Source organism: Anas acuta, chromosome 4, assembly GCF_963932015.1.
Source record: "Anas acuta chromosome 4, bAnaAcu1.1, whole genome shotgun sequence".
NCBI classification, from domain to species: domain Eukaryota; kingdom Metazoa; phylum Chordata; class Aves; order Anseriformes; family Anatidae; genus Anas; species Anas acuta.
Genome location: NC_088982.1, coordinates 58,596,996 through 58,620,446, shown reverse-complemented (window position 1 = coordinate 58,620,446; position 23,451 = coordinate 58,596,996). Strand labels below are relative to the sequence as shown.

The following is a 23,451-nucleotide window of genomic DNA, read 5'->3' as shown; positions in this document are numbered from 1 at the left end:
AGGCAGCTGGAGAAGCGGAGCTTTTTGGGGGCCCCCTCTGCCACCCTCTCCGGCCTTATGGGGAGCGGTGGAGAAGACGGAGCTGCGAAGTGCGCCATGTGAGCCGAAGCAGGTGCCAGGCAGGCAGCAGAGCCCAGCAGACCACCCGACGGGGCCAGGTCAGCGCTGCGCCCTCTCCCCGTGAGGTGCCGGCCCGGGGCTCCCCGCAGCCGCCGGCTCCTCCCCGCGGGGCCCCCGCTGCCGGGCCGCCTCCATCGCCGCGCCCGCCCCGCCTCAGCCCAGCGCCCCGACCGCTCTCGCCATGCGGTTCTGGGTGCTCCTCAGCCTGCTGCTGCTGCAGGACGCGCTGCCGCACGGTGAGCCGCCGCCACCCCTCTCGTCCCCCTCTCGTCCCCCTCGCACCTTGCCTCGGGCTCCCCCGGCTGCTTCCCCTGCACCCTGCCCCGCCGGGCGCCCCCCGCCCGCCGCCATGAGGGACCCCGCGGCGGGCCGGCGGCCATTTCGGGGAGCCCCCACAGCGAGCCGCGGGGCCGAAATGGGGCTGCTTCGACCAGGGCGGAGATTTGGGGTGCGCGTAGGGGGGCGTCGTCGGAAACACCAGCTGCCCCTCTGCTGCCTCGCTGTTTCAGCCAGCTCTCAGGTCCCCGCGCCTGTCCCGAGGAGGCTTAGTGCTGCGTGTGGCGCTCAATTTAAAAAATAATTGTAATCAATGTCACTTGTGAGGGAAAGAGTGATACTTCAACCCCCGAGGCATGCCTGGACGTGGTTGCCACAAACCCGTCTCCCACCCCAGGCCCCTTTGAGGCATCCTTTGCCATGGAGCAGGCGTCGTGTCCCCACATGGTGCTGGTGGAAGATTCTGGGTGCAAGCGGGTCAGTTCCTGCATGGCAGGCATCAGTCCTTCCTCCTTTCTTTCTTTCTTTTTTTTTTTTTTTTTTTTTTACTTTGTTCTTGACTCAGTTTTATGTTGCGATGAACTCCTGGCAGGGGAAGGAGTTAGTTTTTGGCTGGGGAAGAAAGCTCCTAACCAACTTCTCTGTTACTCATACTTGTGGGCTCTAGCCAGTGGCTTGTGCTCCTACTCTGAAAACGTCAGTCATTGTGTGATCTGCTGGTGGAGAGGGCAGCTGAAGTAAAAATTGAAGCATTGTCCCCTCCTGCCGCCATTTCCCATGTGTTGTCAGGAAAAGATTTGAGAGTGAGGTCTGTCAGCATGGGGAGGCTGTGTGACCGTGAGGGTTTGTGGAGAAACCTGAGCCAGGCTCTGAGATGCATGGTGAAAGGATAAGAGGCAGCTGCCACAAGTGGCCCAGGACATAAGGGGAAAAATTATAGTAAAAACATAAAAATTCTTCACCCTGAGAGCTGTTAAGCCCCGGAAGTAGTTATCCAGGGAGGCTGTAGAGTCTCCAGGCTGAGAGATTGTCAAAGTGCCCTGAGCAACTGGACTAGGGTAGGAAGGAGCTTCCAGATGTCCTTCCCAGCCTAATTTTTCTTATGACTGTGTGCAAAGGGATTGCAATCTGGGCAAGGAGCTGCTGTACCATTGCGGCGTAGAAGATTTCTGCTTAAAGATGGGGTGTGTGGGTATGTAGTACCACATCAAGAAAATGTTCTCTATTTAAGAAACAGACAATAAAAATGCAGAATGAGAAATGAGTTGCAACTGAGGCAAAAGGTTTTCCAGGCTAACTTTCTCCTTAGTTCATCTACTTCATACTGAGGTTTGGGTGGGTGCTTCACACTGGTTCATTCAGGGGCTCATCTATATGAAAAATAACCTGACATATTTAATGGTAGCTATTAATTTAAAGCCATAGGCATAATCTGATCACTAAATAGCCTTCCTAACATAGCTTGCGTCAGTTTATGATCAGTGAAATATGTCTCTCCAGGCTGCCCACGTGAATGTTGGTATGCCACTCCACGTTGTCTGTGTGAGTGCTGCTTTGCGTGGTAACTTTGCACTTGAAGTACCACAAACAGAGGTGTGTCCAACCTGGTTTGTTCTGTTAGCTGCAATCACAAAGATTCTACCCTCTCATCCTACTCCTAGGGGTTCAGGATTATTCTTTACGGTAACATACTGCATGATTTATTATTTTCTCCAAGTAATAAGTCACTCACATTAATGTGCGTTGAAAGGTCTTCAGTGCTGCCAAGGTGTAGCAGGGACCTGCCATGTGGAATGGGTACATCAGGTGGGTGGTGCACACCTTTCCTCTGTCCTTGTGGAAGACCTTGCTCGCTGTCTGCTTCTGAAGTTCTTAGTGGGCACTTGAAGGGACTCAGAGGCACTCTCCAGTTGTAGACCATGCAGCTGTGAAACCAGTGGAGCATGCACGTGGATATAGGTGATGTCTCAGGTCAACACTGGATGAGTTTTACATTCTGTGACTAATACTCATTTGGGAATTTTTGTGTAACATCCATGAGAACAAGGAGGAGAGAAACAATAAAAGGTTCTGTGAAGCAGGAGGAAAAGTGCTGCGTAGCATATTTTTTGATGTATTGATGTGCTGTCTCCTGCTTGGACACGAAGGGTTAGCTAGGGAGTCTGAATGTACCATTGCAGAGGAAATGAGTGCAGTGTGTCCTGGAACTGATATTTGGAGCAGATCGGGGTAGACGTGATGTGTGTTCTCAATCAATATTTTTCTGCTAAGCCTTTTCTGTTTAAATAAGTGCTGTCCCTTGATTTAAACAGTGGGGGCTCTGTGCATAAACCCAGTGAGAGGGTGAAGTACCCCAAACACGGCATATTCATGTACCTGAGTAGATGGGCTGGTGGGGTTCGTTCCCTTCCCTGGGAAGGTCTTGCAGTTTGGGTAAGAGAAAGGAGGAATCAGTGCAGTGAGTTCTTTGTTTGCAGGTGGATTTGGTAGCGTGTCCTCTTCATCTGAGGTGACAGACCATGCCGGTTAGTTACTGGGCACACAGGCATTTCATTCAGTAATGACAGCGTGGGATTATGAGGTGCAGAAAGCGGTGGCTTCAGGCTTGTGTGGAAACTCACATCTCGGGGAGGTTCAGGAGAGAGGCAGAGCAAGGTTTTCTGTGTAGGAAGGTAAAATCTCCTGTGATGGCTTTTCCTGAAGTGCCCTGCTGTCATCTGCAGGAAAATACAAGGTGAGAAAGACAGAGCCCCACTGTGCAGTGGGGAGTAGGAGGAAAGTGTTTAGGCTCGCTGGGAGCTAGAGAAACATGTGGAACAGAGGGAGCCTGTGTGGAAAGGAAAAACTGCATCTGGAGGAAATTAAAACCAGGCTTCTGGCACTTGAAATTGAAGTGCTTTCATAGGCAAATCTTTAACAGTTTCCTAGCGGCAGAGTCTCGGGTGTGGGAGCGCACACGGTTTGGGGTGATGCGTTTCCTTGGGGTGACGCTGTAAGAGCGGCGTGTCCTCAAGCTAATGCAAGGCTTGGGGTTGGCAGAACATAAAGGTAGTGGCAAAAAGGAGTCTGAACAAATGGTCTGATTTTAAATAGGGTTTAAAAAAAAAAAAAAAAAAAAAAAGGCATGATGGAACCAAAGCTTGTGTGCTTACAGAGACAAAGCTGGGAAGTGCAAGGGGGAACTGGAATGGGTGGCTTGAAAGGGGAATGCTCCTCTGGCCAGTCAGTGAGACCTTCTAACAGCAGGACTCAGTTTATACAGGAGCAGTGGAATAGGTTGCCCCAGAGGAGCAGCGGCAGTATGTTTTGAAGAAAGCTGTAGTCTCAAATCTGGTGCCTGCTGAGCTCTGTCAGTAAAACAGCAGCTCTGTACAGAAAAAACAACCCGGTGACTGACCACCCAGTGTACGACTGAGCTGCTGAGGAAAATCAGAGAGGCAGTGAGGGTCGGAAAGAACAGCATCCAAGTTGCTTGGCCTTGTGCAGGCTGGATGGCACACAGCGGGGTGTGATGCCAAGTGTAATTGTGGAGATGCCACAGACAGTGACTTCTTAGAGCAGCTCCCCAGAGAATCCCAAGCAAAGCGGCAGATCCTGACGTGATCCTGAGCAGTGCTCACGGCTGGATTCAGATGTTGCTTTAGAAGAGCCAGACTGTAGTTTTAGTATTCTTGCAGGAATAATAAAAGCCAAAGAAACCACTGATGTGTTTGAGTTGGAAAGGGGGAATTAAGTAAAATGGGGAGGCTTGTTAACTCACATATGAGTTAAATACAAAAACTAGAATAAGGCAGACAAAAAAAGTTTGAGAAACAGTTTGCAAAAGGGATTAAAAACTAGCCATAATATACATTTTTTTTTCTTGTATTGTGCTGGGTTGGGACAGGAAGAGATGGCTATAAACCCTAATACTGGTAGGAACAGGCAGTAAGAAAGAACACCTACAGAAACTAGAACTGTAAATTAAAAATTTGATTATTTTTATGTGTCCATGTTTACACACCTCTATAGAGGTGCTCAGGCTTCACTGGAAAATAGTGATGTTGTGACCCCATCAGGGACTTTGGTACGTGCCATATCCTACAGGGCACTGTAATAGACAAAATCTTTACGGAGAGAATCATTAGAAGACATCTTTCATTGGTATGATAAAGAACTAGCTTTGGAGCACATTGACAAAGCACATGCTTTTCAGCAGATTTATAAACCTGCATCAGAAAAAACAAACAAACAAACAACAAAACCTAACAGTAAAGATTTGCAGAAGAATCTTCAAATTTTAAAGGACTGGGCAGTGAAAATAGGACTTGAAATTTGGTGTTGGTAGCAAACACGCAGCAAAAATGACCAACTTTGTACACACGTTGGTGGGTTGTTGCTCAGGAATTAATTGCTTAGAAGTTGCGTCTTTGGAAATTGATCTTGAAATTCTGTTTGACGATCCCAGAGAAAGTCGGCTCCTGATACCTTCAACCTGCCCCTGCAATGTATGTGACATGTCACTTACTAGGGTCCTGTGCTCGAGTAGTTACAAAATGGATACAGAATAAAATTGGAAGAAACAAATATATGTTTCAGTCTCCAGCCCAGCAATCATACAATGTTACTCTTTGTCTTAAAATGTCACAATCTTTGGAAAGTGTTGCTGTCTGATCTCCTGTTTGTAGCTGATGTTAAGGTGGTGAGGCATCTTTGCAAGCAACTTCACCAAGTTAATAACCTAGACTTGGGAAAATGTATGTACGGTGGGGGTGTGCAGTTCAGTAACTGCACGCATGCCTCTCCAGAAGCTATCCTTATTATGTATGAGTCCAAAGAGCTCCTGAGGCATGGGGCAGAGTAAGAAGTCTGCACCGTTGCTGTCCTCCAGGAGTTTGTGTTGGGGTTGGTGTGGGACTAGAAGGAAATGTTGCTGAAAATCCCTGCTGAAATCACAGGGGCACAGAAGGGCTGGAAGGGGCCCCTTGGAATCACTCAGACCAAGCCCCAGGGTGAGCAGGGCCACCTGGAGCTGGCTGTAGGTCCATGCCCAGTGGGGTTTTGAAGATCTCCACAGCTGCAGGGAGTCTCCTCAACCCCTCTGGGCAACCTTGAGCCTGTGGCTGACCACCCTCGCAGCAAATGGTGTGTTCTTGTTTCAGATCAGATTTCCCAGTTCTTCTTCTTCGTGGCGAGCTCGTTGGTTGGTTTGTACAGTAAGGTACCAGAGCACTTGTACATGGAAAACCTGCACTCAGTGCAAGTTAGTGTCAGGCACGCTTTGTGGATGTTGTGCAGTTTTAAGCTCATCTCACAAAAGATCCATGCTTTCCACTGTCAGTTAAAGCATGAATATCTTCGTTATTAATTAATTAATTTATTTCAAAGGCTGCTATCAACCTACAGGGGTGCTAAACTATGGAAATGCTGGTGACTTACCTTGCTCTTTGCTGTGTGACTGCATGTGGGGAATGCCTGGCATGGCTAGGCAATGTCGAGCAGAGGTGGAGTGTTGCTGTTGTGCTGTTTTGGCATGCCTTGCATAGGGGTGAGGCACTGAGGCAAGTCAAAGAAAGGGTCATCAAAAAGATCTGGAGGAGTTTGCAGAGGAATTTTGAAGCTCAAAAGCATTTTACACCTTTCCACCCAAGAAGTCAGCACAGTGAGCTTGATCCCATATGCATTTGAGTCTGGGGGTTAGTTGTTTGTTTTCCTAAAAAGGGTAACTTTGTGATAGTCGGTTTGAGATATCTCTCTTTTCCATTTCATTTGCTTAGTTTTTAAAGGCTGCTGAGCATCCCTATTGCCTCTAGCAGGTAATGAAATCTCCTACCATTTGCCTCTAAATGAGACTTCAGTTTCCACAATAAGTGGCCATAATAGAGAAGTGATGAATTAAATGCTGCCTTCAGGTGACTTCCCAGTTTTTCTTCACGTTTCTCTTACAGTAACCCGGTCTGTGAAAAAGCTGTGCAGAACTGATAAATGTGTATAAAGAGATAAATATGTATAAAGATGGGGGACTTGTGTAGCATTGCATACTAAATGGCAGTGATAGGAGGTAGCAATGACAAAAGTAACAGGAGGGAAAAATGCTGTCTTTCTTTCCTGTACCATCTGAGAAGTTCACATGCCTTACATATTTGTCTGTTTATGTGACCTGTAAGTATAGATTTTCCACATGTTATTGAAAGCTTTCTCTTTTTTTTTTTTTTCTTTCCAGGAAAATGAGTCATGTCAGAGACTTCAAAAACTTATGGAAATTAACTCTTAATCATATTTGTGAATCTTTTATAGGAAGATCAAAATATTCTCTGTGATAATAAAGGAGAATTGTTTTGCAAGAAGACTGTATAACCTGTTTCTAATCAATAATGTTGTCTTCTTTTCCTTATTTTACCAGTTATTGGACAGTCTGCAAAAAATAAACATCCAAAAGAACCAGGGGAAAACAAAATCAGACCTGTCAATAAAAAAGTAAAACCCAAAGGCCCCAAAATGAAGGAGAGAGAATCTGCTGACTCCTCTTCCAAGTCGCAGTCCATACTGATGCAGGTGATGGATAAAGGTCGCTTCCAGAAACTAGCTGCCACTTTGAGCCTGTCCGCGGGACAAAGCATAGAACTGCGCTGTAAGGGGAGCAACATTACTTGGAGCTATCCTTCATACCTAGACACCTTCAAAGACTCCAGACTCAGGTAAGCTATTTTTAATTTTTTTGGGGGAAAAAGATGTGCTACCCAATGGCTGCGTATGCCTGTAACAAAGGAGAAGCATCTTCCAGTCACGCCCAGTTCCTGCCCCTGTGATGTGCACTGTGCAACAGTCTCATAGCACGTGAACTGGATTTCCTTCAGATCAATCTAAAACAGAAGTTGTGGTCCAGGGGGACACCAGTGTGCTCCAGTCACTACCAAAGAACCACACTAGAGCTGATCTGAAGTAAAAATATCAAAATATGTGAGAGGGGATGTCAGGTACTCACTACCAGCTCTGGTGTTCCACAGAGACCTGCTGCTCTCGGGCTGTGCTGGCTGCTAGCATAGGTATCACCTGAGACACACACATTAATTTCCTGAAGAGGCTCAAACCCACATCTCTCAATTGAAAATAAATAAAAATACATCAACCAGTGCTCTAAGGAGTGAGTGAGGGTAGACTTTACCTCTTCTGTCAAAGTTACCCTTGCATACAGAGGGAATTGCAAGGTGGTGAGATGGAGTTTAACGCTGAGGATAGTTGCCTTGGGTTTAGGAAGGCTTTTTCTTTCATCTAGTGACAGCTTAATGGAAACCACATAAATAGTTGCGAGAGCAGGAAGAGGAGCTAAGGACTTTCTCCCTCTCTTTGCCCCAGCAGGTGAGTGTACTGTTGTTCTAAACAGCACTAAGACCCGTACTTTTGTTGGCCTTCCCAGTTCTTGAGCACAGCACATGATAGGGAAGTGTAGATTGAATGTATTAATTTCATTCTGTATTTAAAAGAGAAAGGGCGTAAAAATGAGTTCAAGGGTGTCTTCCACTAACACTTTTTTGCCAAAAGAAGAGCCTGTTTGTTTTCACTATCTGTTTTATGGAGATTTATGTTTAAGTGTCTATGAAAGACAAGTGGTCAGGAGACTGAGGAGCACTATGAACAAGTCCCTAAACAATAGCCAGAAGGAGTATTTCTTGCATTATTAGGCAAGAGGAGCACAGAAGTATGAGCAAAGGTATCAAGCACTACTGTCCTTTTTTTCCTAAATTAAGTAAAAGTTTGTGGGATCTTAAATAACCAAGGTTGTCTGAATCCTTGTGATCCATTTCCCTTCCTTACAGGCATGAAGCCGCCTTAAAATCACAGTCAGTTACTTTTTCAGATATACTCTTCTTTCTACTTCTCTTTTCAAAGAATAGGGTTAAAAATTGACAACTGTACCCTGTGGTCTGTATCGTACCCTTACGAAATTCATGAGCTGATTCTTTTCTTGAGTGTATATTTACTTGTCCCATTGCAGCTTAGGAGTTCAAGAATAAACTGGCTGCATAAACTTCTTTATAGCTTGTATAAGACTTCTGGTGTAAGAAGTTACAGCAACAAGCCTATTTATGCTGAGGGCTTATCTCAGCAGTATCTCTCAAAGATCTTGTAGCTGGTTTGAATAATTACTGTGTTTAATTTTGCAATAAATGGTATTTTATTCAGAGTTATGCCACTAGGTGGCATGTGTCAGCCGCAGTATGGGCCTGGCCTACTAGCACGCCAAAGCAGAATGTGCAAAATCATACCAAAAGGGAGAGGGTGTGTGGTCGTGGGTCTCACTTCTAAGTGTAACTTACCCTTTGCGCATCTGCAAATAGGCTGCTTTTGTGGTTTGGACTGTGTGCATGGCCCTGTAGATAACGTGTACATGTTATCTGAGTATTAACATCTGGCACTGAAGAAGGCAAGGCAAGTATTCTCAGTTTTCAGAGAGGGATCTGAATGCTGCTTCATTATTTGTTTGACTGTCTGTGCTTCTCTTGTACTGGTTTAGTGATGCAAAAGGGGTAAAATACAAGAATTTGGGTGGTTTGGGAAAAAAAAAGATATGCGTTTCCTAGTTCTGTAATCTGCCATTTCGCAGTTTGAAGTAGTTTGGGATTCTGTTGCCTCAGCAGTTTACGCCTGTGTTCTCATTCACGTCCACAGAATTAGTAATTTCATAACAGTAAAACAAAAGTTAATAATGTCACCCACAATAAATGCTGTAAAACATTTTAGATGGCTATATCTTGCCTAAGTATTTTATTTTAGGACTACATTAGGGTTCTATCTAAGGGTCTATATTGAAATATGATGATCTTTGCTTTAGAAAAAATGTTGAGAAGTAGATTTCTGAAGCAGTAAGACTGATTTAGACTGAATTAACTTTTAATTGTAAGCAGAAGACCCTAGAACTAACTAGAGAAATTGAAGACACATATTAATAGCACATTTCAGAGTCACAGAATGGTAATAATGTATGGAGACATTGGCAACCAAATCTTGTGCATCACGTTTTTATCATGTCTTTGTTAATTATCTCAAGATCTCTGCTGTAGTGCTAACAGATGCACGCAAAATAGTCTTTGTAGAATGTGCCCTTTATGAAAAGCAAAATTTGTATTCCTTCATTTTAGAGAGCTTTGACTGAATGTAACTGAAAGTATCTTGAAGACCTCATCTAGTTAGCTTTCAAGAGGAGCTTAGATCTTCTTGGCATGCAAAAGTCCGTGCAGTAGCATCGACTATAAAAAGCAATTCTCTTAATTTTACAAATATTTTACACAGATTATTTTAAAACAAATTGCTAAATGTAGGGCAGAGGGGAGAAAATGAGGAAAAATGATTAACAAGTAACTTACAGCAAGAATGGTGTAATCCTGTAAATAGATTTGTGTTCAATATATGTTTTTGTGCTTAAAGATGCAGTGTAAGAGGTGAGATATCCATTGCCAGTTAGTGAGGCGTGGAGAGGAGCACAGGCCAATAAACTGTACCTTGGACTTCCACGCTGTCCTTGCAAAAGCACTGGGACAACTGGAGGTGGCAGCAGCAGGGGCAAAGTGGTTGGGGTCTGTGGAGGTACTGGAAAGTGAAAAGGAACGGGAGGAGAAGGAGCAGGTTGCTGGGACCGGAGGACAGGAGAGGCAGTGGTGACAAGGTCTGTGCAATTGCTGGGGACTGACGACTGCCTTCTCTTTGCTTGATGGCACATCCCTAAAGCAATGGATGCTCAGGCATCCAGTTCTTGCTTGTCTTTAAGTAACAGAAGGTACATAAAATTCAATTGATCTGGTGGGAGTACTCATGAATTTTAGGAAAATCATAAAGCCAAGAAGCATCTTGCATCTCCTGGGAGCTACTGACATCCTCAAACTCCAGCTGTTACTGGGAGGAAGCTTCGAGGACCCCTAGCATCTAGCAGAATTGCAACTGCGTGGGGCAAGAGAGACTTTTAAAGTTCAGGGTTGTGATGGGTCAACTAATTGGAGGGTTTGGTAGCAGCAGAGCTCTGGGGCAGAAGCTGTTGTTGAAGGTGCTGACCAAGGTCTGCTTCCTGTAGAGAAGAAGGAGATCTGGGACAGAGTGTGTGTTTTGGTTTGCAGCTATTGAAATGTTTGCATTTCCTAGGGGTGGTTACAAAAAGAGGTAGTGATAAAAGCCAGATGTTTTGCCTCCGTGCCGTGCTTATCATGTTTTTATCTCACCCATATGGAAAGGAGAAGACAGCAGCCTGGAGGACAATATGAGTTTTCTTAGAAGGAAGAGGTTATATTTACAAAAGCCAGTTTTGTAATACTGATGGCTGTGGTTTCTTTGTTTTTGGAGGTATACTTTATGGCTTTGTAGATGAAGTATTTTTGCTTGGCAGTACCAGAGAGTCTGTGTTTTATAGGTCTGTAGCTGTTAACATATGCTAAAATTATCACATGGGGCTTGTGAGGGGAAGATGCTGAGTGAAAGGAGGACAACTCTGGCAGTCTCTTATCTTCAGCTGGAGGATGAATCCTCTCTTTCCACTGCCGTAACTGGAGGAAATACCAGCACACACTGGAATGACAGACTTTGCTTTAGAGACCATAGCAGGCAATACAGCTCGGGGAAGAGAGGTAAAATTGTGTAGACTTTGCTGTTAAGTTAGGGGCACCCATCAGCTCACTTCAGGACTAGCTTATTATCTGCAGTGCTCTCTTACCCTATGCAGTATAAATACACCCTCCAGATAACTCTTCGTCTGGAAATTGTGAGTGCTGGTGGAGTAATGTAGCCAAAACTCCTGGCGTTAACAGTCAAAGATAGCGCGGGCACCCCTGGAATGGCAGGGCTGGAATGCTGCTTCATAAAACGGTATGTAACCAGTTAATGACTGCAGGCTCACCCAGAAACCGGCCCTACAGTGTGTGAGAAGGATCAAAAACTGAGAGGGATGAAGGAAAAAGAAGGGCAAGTACCTTTTCGCTTTCTACTGCTCGAGAGCAAAAAGGTGCTCTGGACAAAGGCTGACTTCACGTGGTCTGTGCTCTGCCTGACTTGGAGCAGGGTCTCTCCAACGTCCAAACCAGCTGTATCTATCAGATGAAAGTCTGTGATAAATAAACTTGGATGAAATGGAACTGCTCCAGTTGGGTCAGAGTTGGAGAAGCACTGTGTGCATGTTTGTATGTGGACAAGGAGCACTTTCCTAAGCCTTGAGGAAACCATGAATGTTTTACAGGACAAATCTAGGCTGCTTTAAATTGACACAGGCTCCTGCTGGCTTAGAGGGTTGTTGTCTGTGCTTACATCTAGCTGCATGTCTTTTATTTCCCTGTGCTCTGAAATTTGAAAGCTAGGAGGCTTTTTTCTCATGCTAAATGCTAAGGATGTTATGGCCCTCTCCTAGTGAGCCTGTGTTTGAGATAAGCTCTTCTGTGTCAGTATGCGTGCAAGCTGCTTGAAAGGAGGTTGCTAGATACTCTTAAGTGAGGCCATGTACACTATATTTTTATCATCCTTTATCTCTTTCTAGCTTCTAAACTTGGCATAGCTTTTCTGAGAAAGGTCTTTTGAACTTAAAATAACTAAAGCTTAATAAGGTGAATGTATGGAATAGGATTTTCAAGTAGTTTTTTTCTTTTTTTCTTCTTTAAACAGCCTTGAAATGTTTCTATATACAAAATTTTTACTTTGTGATATGTAAAGCACAGTGGAGTTCTGGCTTTTGAGACAGATTTTTCATCACCTAAAATACTAATGAAATGAAAGCCCTCCTGGAAATATAGGTCAGTTGCTTAATTTGCCATTTATAATTCATTTTCTGTAGTCTGTTTTGTCTGCTTAACATGGTCACATCACAAGTCTCAACGTTTCCACTCCTTCTGTTGTCAGATTTCGCTGCTGCATGTTTGTGGATGACTACATCACGAGGCTATTGCCATTGATTACTGGGTAGCTGATTCTCAGTTAAGCAGAACATGCTGCACAATAATTAATTTTGACCTTATTTTTTTTTGTCTGTTGGGATTTTTGAGCTATACTTCAGTGTCTGCATCAATGGTTGGAGGCTAAATGTTTTAGCATAGTGTTTTCTCTACAGTGTTGACAATTAGCACTGGTTACTTGCAAAACATTTTATGCCAATGTAGTTCTGTAGCCTGTGAAGTGGAGCTGTGGAATTAAATAAAAATAGAGACTAGGACGTGCTTTGGATTTCTCTTTTCTTCCTGTGTGTGATACAAAAAAGGGTTTCTTGTCCACTTAGGAATTTGTCAAAGCCTACCCAGAACCTGAAGATGATTTATAATGTAAGGCAGTGTATATATTACAAATGAAAATGCTGCTTTTCCATAATCACATGATTCCAAAAACGGGAATCAGACAAGGTCATACAGGACCAGTGAATTAGCAAGCAGGAAACACGATTTGCCTGTTTCCTTAGGCAGCCCTCAAAACTGCTCTGTGGTGCATGAGTGTGCTGACAGAGCCTGAAGGCTTCAGTGGAAAAGATAATTCTCAGCCCTGTTTGGGTTGTTTATTTGGCATGGTTTTAATTCCTGAGCTCCTGGCCTTGGCTGGAGGCTGAACATTGGGTTACGTGAGCCTTTGCTCATGCTTGCGGGTTGTAAGTGCAATTTCCTAGCAGAACACCCAGGGAGCTGGAAATCTCAGGGCACGTGTGTGGCTGAAAGCAGCAGCCTCTCTGGTTAAATAAATGAACGTGAGCAGCCAGCGGGAGGCTGCCTGCAATCAGGGCATAAGTGAAGCAGAGCATCTAGCACAGGCAGCAGTGTCACGCACGTCTGCAGCAATGCTGCAGTGACACAGTAACAAGAAGTTTTAGAGAGGAATGTCTTCCAAGTGTGCTAATCCCCCAGATAAAGGATTCGGGAAGTCTTGCATCTGCCTTACAGGATAACCTCCGTGTAAATGAAATAGGGGGGTGGTAAGTAGAGAGAGAACCCACAGCTCAGTAAGAGCACAGGAGCTGTGGGGAATTGATGCAAGCTGTGTATTTGTCCAGACCCAGTTTGAAACACTGAGAATGAGTTTGTAACCAAATGTCTAAAACTGGAAAAGTCTCTCCTGGCTTGATTACACCAGAAATGACCGTAGCATTCAATGTCTTGCAAAGGAAAGCAGGAAATCTTCGTCTTTTAAATATGCCACCGTGTAGAGGCAAGTGGTAATGAAATAACATTTTTAAGGGTGAGAGCAGCAGTGAAATGCATCAGTACTGCCACGTGACTGTCCTGACAGGGTTCACGGACAACTGGTACTGTTGGACCACTGCTTTTGCAGTCCATCAGAAGGTAACGTAGCAGGTGCTGCCAACTCTACCACCACCTGTCTGCAAGAAAGAGCCAGGAAAACAAGCCTAAAAATAAAAAAGAACGAGATGAGATCGTGCCTACTGAATTTTGTAGTTAAGACCCTTAGAAACAGCCAGTATCTGTACATACAAATTAATTTACAAATTTCAAACCACCAAGAGATGTATTTGGAAAAAAGCAAGTGAAGTCCCAGAAATAATCACACAGGCAGGATTTCATGCAGTCGCCTCATGGGACTGCCAGTATGGTTACTAGGCATGAGGTACCTTTCTGCATACTACTGAAGCAACGCTGCAGTTGAAGTAATTGGTATCAGGAGTGGAATGTAATGCATGGGGGTTGGCTTGGAGCATGAAAATATGGGATATATATAGACAAACTGAGACAACGTACAGACAAACATTGTTTATGGCAATCACAGCCCATTGTCAAAACAGAGGCTCTGGAACGAGTTCAGGAACAACCCAGACGAGATAAAAGCTTACAAATGCCCATGCATGCAGTCGAAATCAATAAAACTGCTTGTGTGCAGGCCTTTGCTGGAGCAAAAGGGGAAGTTGCAACACAGCTCTGAAGGAGAGACGGGGCTGTTGCAGAGCAGGAGAAAAATAATCAAAAGTAGAAGTGATCTGACAAAAATGTACAAGGAAACACAGCGGTGCTTGTCTGTGCCTTTTGTTTTTCTTCTCTGCAGTTTAAAGCAGCTTGACAGGTACGGTCAGCTGATCCTCACAAACTCCACTGCAGCAGACACAGGTGAATATAGCTGCTGGCTGCAGCAATGCAATGGTAACAAATGCAGGAAGGATGAGACTAAAACGGGTTCAACGTACATCTTTTTCACAGGTAATTAGTTTGGGGATTATTAATATATTCGTATAATATGTGGAAATAAAGATTGTTAGTAAGACAATAAGTCTGCTTCAGATTTTTACTGTCCAGATGTTTTTTTTTCCACAATTTTGGTCTATTTTTAGAAGATGTTAAGGAAGAAATTGCTGGTGAAGTTTGCAGACAATTACTCGCTTTGTGTAGTTTGAGTCCACTTTTCCTATGGATTATGCTACGGTCATACATACATGTAAAATAATGCACAGTGCAATGAAATCAAATACCTTTGAAAATACTGACACATGCTGAGGATCTTCTACAAGTTGAATCCAAAGACTGTTTAATTTTTGAAAATGTGTCTTGATAAAGAAAATAGTTGTGTGTAGAAGACTTCTTTTGTCATGACATTCAGGTGACCCCATGCATTCTCTCCCACCCCCAACACATTTCCAGTTACCTGCATCAAATTCAAAACCTTGGCCTCCTTGATCTTGACAAGGCCACAGTTTCTCCCAAGTGTTTATGTAGCATGCTGAGAGGCAAAACACTCTACATGTGTGTATTGTCCTGCAGAGCTTGAGTCTGACAGTAGCCTTAACGTGGCGTAGTAAATACCTGTGTGCAATTTACTGCTACTTGGTGCAACAGAGTTGAAAACAAATGGTTAATTTGTTCTGCCAATGGAAAAGTTTCTGAGTGGTAAAATAACCTTTGCTGTGTGATTAGAGCTAAAGTATTCTTGGCTAGCGAATATTCCAGGACAAATGCTAAGATAGGATTGTTTGTAATAGGTTTTGGAGCTAAATAAGACCATGAGACTGTACAGAAGCCATTTATCAGAAGTGTTTCATGTTCCAAGGATACATTCCTTCAGAAAGGCTGGAATAAACTTTTCAGTCAAGTTATTAGGTTAAACGCTCATGCTAGAAAGAGGACTTTCAGCTTTATAAGGAGGATGCCAAATATGGAAATACTCTTTAACTGCCAGTGTGAAAGCACTAAATATTTCAACTACGTTGCAGAGCAGGAAAGCAAACATTTTACCTAAAATCATATGTATAAAAAGGCAATAGCTCCAAAAAATACCTCTTTCTAGTACTGCTTATCTTACCAGTGGTGGTGTTTCTTTTAATGTTTGTTACCCTTTAAAATTGGGTGACTGAACAGCATTAGATACAGATGAATATTTAGATATGCATTGAAAAGGAATTCTAAAGATTTTCCTAATCTAAAGAAATCTGACTACAAGACTGCAAAGAAGGCTATTTTGAATTTCTTTTTAATATAACATTTTTAATGCAAGCTGTGTAAATACATAGTCTCAGATTAGAAAAGTGTTTTTTGTGTATGTATTTGAAGCAAAATGCTTTGGGTTCATTTTTAATGTTGCCTGTAGCGATTTCCTCATGTATTTTCTCTTTTTGCTCTTAAACCAAGATTTAAATGCTATTCTAACTATTTAAACTCTTTTGCTTAGATAAAGAGGAACTTTTTGTACCTACTCCCAGTTATTTTGAGATTGTCTACCTGAACCCAGATAAACCTGCAGTCATCCCATGCCGTGTTACTACTCCTTCAGCGAAAGTAACTCTACACAGGGAATTTCCAGCAGAAGAAATTGAAACTGATGGAACTAATATTATTTATGATGTTAAGAAGGGTTTTGTCTACCAGCACCCTACTTCTGATCACAAAGGTATCGTCTACTGCAAAGCAGAGTCACAGGGAGCACCTCAGATTTCCATCAAGTATCACCTACTCTATGTGGAAGGTAAGCTGGTGTTTCCTATATACTTACACTGACTCTTGTTTCTTCTGCTGACACGGTTTAGAAAACAAGTTTTAAAACATGAATTTGTAAGTTAAGCAATCACTGAATTTTGAAATCTTCATCAAAACTGTATCTGATAAAGCTTTGTACGTATAAATTCCAGCAATTTCCCAGTATAGGGTGGAAAGCTCCAGCTGTACATCACTTCCCTGTTGTATTAAGCAAACTGATTCACAGCTTGTGTCTTGAATATGTTTTATTGATATGTTTCACTTCAGAAACTGATTTCCAGTTTCTCAATACTGTCTTTCTATAAGTCCCCAAGGGCCCACCCTCAACCACAATCGTGGCGTCATCCAATAGAGCAGAAGTCAGAGATGGCATTCATGTAATCTGCACTGTTCTTGGGGAGCCAGATGTAGACGTGAACTTCAGCTGGCAGTACCCAGGGCAAGAGGTAAGAGGTGTCTGCCTTGGCTGAAATTTTTTTTTTCTTCATAAAGTCAATATTTTGAACGCCAGTTGCTGTCTAGATTTGGAATGAAGATTCTTTCCTATTGTGGTGACTGCCTCTTGCTAGCTCAGGCATGCTGGCAGGAGGAGGCAGCACATCCCTTTTGAACTTCAGCCCATCTTTCCGTGAGAGCCTAAAAGCAGCACAGAACTGAAGCTTGAGAGCTCTTACCCATGTTAGCAAAAATCAAGCTGAGCAAAGCTCACCCCTCCCTCAGGTTTCCATTCCAAAGACACTTGGCCTCTGGCAGCATTTACAAAGAAAAGCCTGGTCAAAGCCCAGCCAGCGTCAGGAAGCTGTTCTAGGGCAGTTTACAAAGCCTTTCTGATGCCTCTGCTTTTGATATCCTATCCATTTCCGTGGCTTGGGCACATGAATCATCAAAACCCAGAATCTTTAAACTGAATTGCTGCTCAGATCCAGAAGCACAGACAGCTGCTTCTGCCCAGAGTCACCTCTACTGCTGTTTATCCTAAGCAGGCTAGGAGCAAGAGGGGGACTGCTGGAAGATGCAAACTTTACCAGAGGAGAGGGGTCCTGTAGGACCTGAGGGGTTGTATTCTACTTGCCTGCCTTCCCGGTGCTGTGATGTCAAAGGATGATGCAGAACTCAGTGCTGATGCTAAGGCCTCATTAGTGGTGTCCCTGAGCCAGCATGAAATTAAGTTGTCTGATGGTGGAGTTTATTGTTTAAGTGAGTGACCAGGGTTCAATGCACACTGGGCTTGAGGAAAAATTCAAAGCTGAAGCCCCAGAAGTTTGCTGTAGCCAGTAAGGTAGACTGTAACACCCTCTCTGCCATGTAAGGAGTGCGCCTTTTCAGGGGAAAATACTTGATGAGAGAGCAAGTGAGCACCAAAGGGATTTAAAAGGTTCGTGATGGTTCTGGGCATGTGGAACCAGATTTCTGGTTCTTGCTTAGGTGGCAGGTTTTTTTTTTTGCTTGTTTTCCATGTGGATTTTTTTATTTTTTTTGCTGGCCAATATTGTAAAATTTCATGCTGAGACTCTCAATCTGAGGGTTCATGAGTAACTACCAGCTTACCCTCCTTGTCCTCTTCTTTAAATGAGGGCAGCCACAGCTTGCGTTTGGTGAGATGCTTGGTACTAAGAGTGTGGATTAGGTGATCTGGGGAGTGAGCACTAGGTGGAGCGTGGGAAGAGTTTGGCAGAAGAATTCATGTTTCCAGAGTCTATTTGAAGTTAGGAAGGAAAGGGGCAGGTGTCTAAAGGCTGGAGAAGCTTGCAGCTGTTGGTGGAGTAAGAAGTAAAATGGAAGGGAAAAGTGAAGCGTCTTCAGCTCCTGGGAACTGATGAACACTAGGGTTTTTTTTTTTTTTTTTTTTTTTGTTGTTTTGTTTTTTTTTTAGTTAAACACTCAAGTGTCTTCCTCTAAGCTTAGCCCTTAGCATTACATTGAGTGAGGTACAGGAACAAGTTGCAGTGTCTCCGTCCTTCAAAACGGAAGATTTATCTCTGGCAGTCTTCATAACAATTCACGCTCTTGGACAGGGAAGAGAAGAAATACCCTCATTGACCACATTAGCTTTGTTGACAGATTGATATATATTTTTGTCGTTGTTAACTTCCCTTGCCATCTGTATATTGGACTGTAGTAACTGCCTGTACAAACCCCAGTTTTAAATCTTCTGTAATCCACAGTACTCACTAAATATAAGCAGGAACTCAATTCTGGACTCAGGCTGGCCTTCCAAAGCTTATTAGCGTCTGCCCCTTGCTGCTTTTGCACTTTCAGAGTTGAATGGGTGCCCAGGCGTGGCTGCTGGCTGTTGTTGGCCCAGTGGTCCCACAGAACCTGATGCGGAGCTGACACATGCACTGCAGTTTCGCCTTTCTAGCCCTGATCGAACATAAACAGCTAAGCATGCAAATTACCTCCCTTATTTGCTACAGAAACTGCGCCTGCAGTCCAGGGCAAACGCTATCAGCAGAAGACTACACCCTCTGACTGTACCCACCTGCTGAGAGAGACAGACTTTGGCCTGTGGCTTGCATCTGCTCTACAGCCTCGAGAGGGCTCATGTGCTAATCCACAGGCAAAAACAGTCGCAGCTCCAGCTGTGCCTGGGGAAAGGGAGGGAAGAGTCTTGTTTGGGTTTCAGCCCCAGCAAGCTAAATGCCAGAGTAGCAGCAGTATATGCGTCTTGCAGACTTCATCAGTTCCACTCCCCTCTAATTTTAAACTTTAGTTAAGAAGCGAGTCCCTACAGTAACTCATCGGGTGGGGATGGAGGGAGCAGAAAGGGGAGCATCAATGATGCTGCTCTGATGCACCTCCTTTAGTGCAAGAAAAATGAGCTACAAAGTTTTAAGACCTACTGGGTCCTTCTGTTCCCTGCTGCTGCTTTCAGTGCAGGGATGTCAGTGCTATCTTTTTTTTTTTTCCCTGCCACCCCACCCAGCACCTGGACAGCCACCTACCACTTCGTCTGCTGAGGCTTGTAGCTAGTGCATCCTATTGGCAGGACCCTCACCTCATTGCTGTAGATACTACCTCACCCTCCCGCTTTCTTCCCCCTCAGATACTTTTTCCCTTGCCACTCCCTGACAATTGCATTTGCTCATTCACCTGCTGCGAATGCATGCTGATCCACTCCTTAATATGCTTCCCTGAAACTATCTTCAAAGCAGAAGGCAATTAGTTTGAGGAAAAACTGGGATAGTGGAAGCCCAGCCAGGCAAATAGTATCTGCCTTACGTGGCATTTACCTTCACTTTTAATACAGTCAGGGAAGCTCCACTTGCTGTACCTAAAACCTAACAGAGTAATGCTTGAATTTAAGTGAGCAGTACTACTTGAAGGCAGTACTTGATTTTTCAAGCTGGGAACAGGAGGCTAGTGCTCTGCTAAGCAGAGCTTTGCTTGATTCCTTCTAAAGAGTTAAGAATGTCTAGAAGAGCTTACCATTTTATTCTATTTATTTATTTAAAGTCATTGTCAGCTGTAAAAATGTGCCACTGACTAGGCACAGCCTGCCTGCACTAACCCATCCCTAAGCTTCAACAAGACTGGCACCTTTTCCTGTACTGGTCATTTTGCAAGTTCAAGATGGTAGCTTTGGCTCTAGATAAGTGTTTAACTTGCTCTTTCACTGTTATTAATTAGCTTAAGCCTTAGAGCATTCATGTTGATAAATGGCTTATCTGTTTGTTTCACTAAGAGGAGATGGTTTCTGAGCAGAAACCTCTTTTTCTTGTTGGTTTTATCTGCAGTGTGATACAAGCCGTTGAAACTTTCATAAATGACTTGGATGCAGGACTTGAAGGTATACTGAGTAAGTTTGTGGGTGACACTAAATCGGGAGGAGCATTTGACTCCCTTGAGAATAGAGAGGCGTTGCGGAGAGATCCCGACAAATTAGAGAGCTGAGCAATCACCAACAGGTTGAAGGTTAACAAGAGCAAGTGCTGGATTCCGCACCTGGGAAAGGGCACCCCTGGATATAGATACGGGTGGGAGATGAGAGGCTGGAGAGCAGCTCTGTGGAAGGGGATCTGGAGATTTTGTTCACCAGTGAGTTGAACACGAGCCAGCAGTGTGTCTGGGCAGCCAGGAGGGGCAACCGCACCCTGGGGTGCATCAGGCCCAGTGCTGCCAGCCGGGCAAGGGAAGGGATTGTCCTGCTCTGCTCTGTGCTGGGCAGCCTCACCTTGAGGATGGTGTGCACCACAATATAAGAAGGACATAAAGCTCTGAGAGAGTGTCTAAAAGAGGGCTATGAAGATACTGTATTGTCTAGGGAGCAAGATGTATGAGGAGCGGCTGAGGCCCCTTGGTTTGCTCAGCCCCGAGCAGAGCAGGCTGAGGGGAGGCCTCATGGCAGCCTGCAGCTCCCTCAGGAGGGGAGCGGAGGGGCAGGCGCTGAGCTGTGCTCTCTGGGGACAGCGACAGGACCCGAGGGGACGGCATGGAGCTGGGACAGGGGAGGGTCAGGCTGGGGGTTAGGGAAAGGGTCTGCACCCAGAGGGTGGTTGGGCACTGGGACAGGCTCCCCAGGGCCATGGTCATGGCACTGAGCCTGCTGGAGTTCATGAAGCATTTGGACAATGCTCTCAGACATGTGGTCTGATTTTTAGGTGGTCCTGTGTGGGGTCAGGAGTTGGACTCAATGGTCTTTGCAGGTTCTTTCCAACTCAGGCTATTCTAGGATGAAGCCAGCTGACAGGAGTTGGACTTGATGATCCATATGGGTCCCTTCCAACTCGGGATATTCTATGATTCTATGACTAGCATGATGGGGGTTGAAAGGAAAGAGACTGCTTTAGTGTCTCCTTGGATTGGTTGCTCTTACCTTGTCCTTTGCAAGTGTATGAGGTATGAAAGAGTGTGGTGAGATAAACGGTCTATAAAGATTCACTTATAGAAGATGCAAAAATCCTGTTCTAAATAGAAGAAAAAATATTTTTGAAATATCTTTGTAAGTATCTTTGTTTATATTTTTGGCTTTGAAGTTAGTTGTATACAAATATTTTGTCGAGCAGAGCTCAAGGACTAATTTAGCAGCACCTCTGAGTTCCTGTTTGCTTGTCGGTTATCTCATGCAGCGTTTCTGAACCTTGAGGAGGAGGCATTAGTTTACAAAACAGCATTTAAAGCTACTTACTCATTGTGCTAAAAGAGAATTAGGTGAATCTTGGTCAGCTAACTCATGCCACTGCTGCCTCCCTTCCAGGATGTGCCAAATGGCTGAAAATAAGCCCACACAGCCATCTCAAACTGCTCCCCTTCCCCAACCTGCCTCCCCTCTCTGAGTGAGTACATGAACTCAACCTAACAAGTGGACCCCAGCATCTACTGAGCTCAGTCATACACTTAAGGCAGAGCTTTGGCAACCCATAACCTACTGAGCCACCAGTTTAAAGCTGTTTCTTCCACTTTAAGTGCAAGTTCTATGCATTGTGTTGTCTTTATTTGGTGTAACTCACTGGTGTGTCAATACTTAACACAGGAATCTTCACTATGATTTTCAGAGGTAGACTTGTACTGACTGCTTGCTTCAGAATTTGATAGAGTCACTAAATACACTTTTTTTTTCTTTTAAACAGTCTGAGAGGCCTGTGATTATCCAAAACTTCTGGAGACTAATAAACAGAGGAACTGGACATACCACAAGAATCTCAAAGAGCGTTCTTGTTATTGAAGATTTTGAAGCCAGAGATGCTGGAAACTACATTTGTATAGCTCAGAACCTACAAGGAGAAACAACTGTGGCCACTGAAGTGGAACTGAACTGATAGGAAAGGCTTCTGGACCCGTAATGAACTGTATGTTATTTTACATTTTAACCAGTTAGTTTTTTATTAACGTTTAAATGAAAGCTTTCTCTATCACTTTATTTTCATATGTCCATACATTCCATTTTCACTGGCTTGACAGGCCAAACATCTGGCAGTAGTCAACTGTGAGTTAAAAATACTATGAAATATTAAACTTTAAGCCTGAACATGCACAGGGCTTATAATGTTTAGGAATAGGTGCTCTTGAGCTTTGCATATGGTCTTTTTCTCAAACTTCTACAAGATTAACCTGCCGTATGGCTTGTGCCTTTTTCCTCCATGAAAACCAAGAGGATATAAAAACTCCACCAGTGCAGGCATCTCTTTTTTTCTGGTGCTGTGTAATTTCTAAAGTTTAGAATACTGTACATGTTTAAAAAAAAAATCATATAGAACTAGCCAATAGCAATGTTTATTTTGTAAGAATAATTAAAATAATTAACAGTATAAAACAGTAAATGTGTACATGTGTGTGTTCATTTTTTATATGTATAAGGATACAAACCACAATATTCTTAGTCCTGGGGAAGACTACTAATAAATATTTAAGTACTAGAGGATGTCTCCAGAGACTTGTAAGTGGTTGGATTCATTAGATGTTTTTTGCTCATGTTGTTGCATTCTTACAACTTACTATGTAGTTTGTTTACAGTTCATTCCTCAATAGATGTAGTAATGTAGAATTGTTTTTGTTTGCTAAAAGTAAAATTTGAATTTATTTATATGGTATCATTTACAGAAGAAAAAAATAACATGATTAGAATAATGTTTGATTATACAGCAGATCTCTTCTCAGGTTAAGTTTAATTTGATTGCATTAATTTACTTCGGAGGAAAGGAAAGATGTTTGATTTACACAGAACAGCATCAGGATAAATAGTCAACTGCTTCTCTCACCATGAACTTAGCTCCCACTGCAAGGAAAGAGCCTTTTCAGAGAAAAGGTAAGACCTTGATCCCAATGTTGTTGGATGCTTCAGCAATGGTTATTTTTCTCCTAGGACTTGATCAAAGAAATCCATGTAAGCTAGAACTTCTGATACAAAACTAATCAATTAGTTTAGGTACAATTGTGTGGCCCAAAAAAAAAAAAAAATCTTATTGCAGGCCATTTTATTTACAAGGCATGTGAAAAACAGTTTATTCTGAGCATATGAGGAACCAAACCTTGCCCCTGCTTACACACTTAAATATGTCTCAGGCTGCATTTGACTAGAATTCCCAAAGCTTTCGTTTGGTGCTGGCTTGAAATAATCCCTTAGCTCCAGATAATTGAGACCTTTGAGCAAATGTATATAGTACTGTTTGGAGTGGTGATAGCTGGTAAGTACAACTAGTGTAAAGAAGGG

General features: G+C 43.6%; 1 protein-coding gene across 1 annotated transcript; it reads left to right on the top strand.

The window, feature by feature from the left end:
- The first annotated feature begins 212 nt into the window (after window positions 1–212).
- On the top strand, window positions 213–22,561 carry PDGFRL (platelet derived growth factor receptor like). Its single transcript, XM_068681490.1, has 6 exons — window positions 213–356; window positions 6,779–7,073; window positions 14,383–14,534; window positions 15,997–16,290; window positions 16,608–16,747; window positions 21,872–22,561. Exons 1-6 carry the CDS (start codon window positions 302–304, stop codon window positions 22,058–22,060), a joined length of 1,125 nt encoding a protein of 374 aa, XP_068537591.1. The 5' UTR covers window positions 213–301; the 3' UTR covers window positions 22,061–22,561.
- The last annotated feature ends 890 nt before the right edge of the window (window positions 22,562–23,451 follow it).

What these genes read in the sequence shown, in the direction of transcription:
- PDGFRL (XM_068681490.1), top strand. Translation starts at nt 302, where the DNA reads ATGCGGTTCTGGGTGCTCCTCAGCCTGCTGCTGCTGCAGGACGCGCTG. An exon ending in AACGTACATCTTTTTCACAG is followed by an intron (nt 14,535 to 15,996) that starts GTAATTAGTTTG and finishes TCTTTTGCTTAG; the next exon opens with ATAAAGAGGAACTTTTTGTA. An exon ending in GGCAGTACCCAGGGCAAGAG is followed by an intron (nt 16,748 to 21,871) that starts GTAAGAGGTGTC and finishes TCTTTTAAACAG; the next exon opens with TCTGAGAGGCCTGTGATTAT.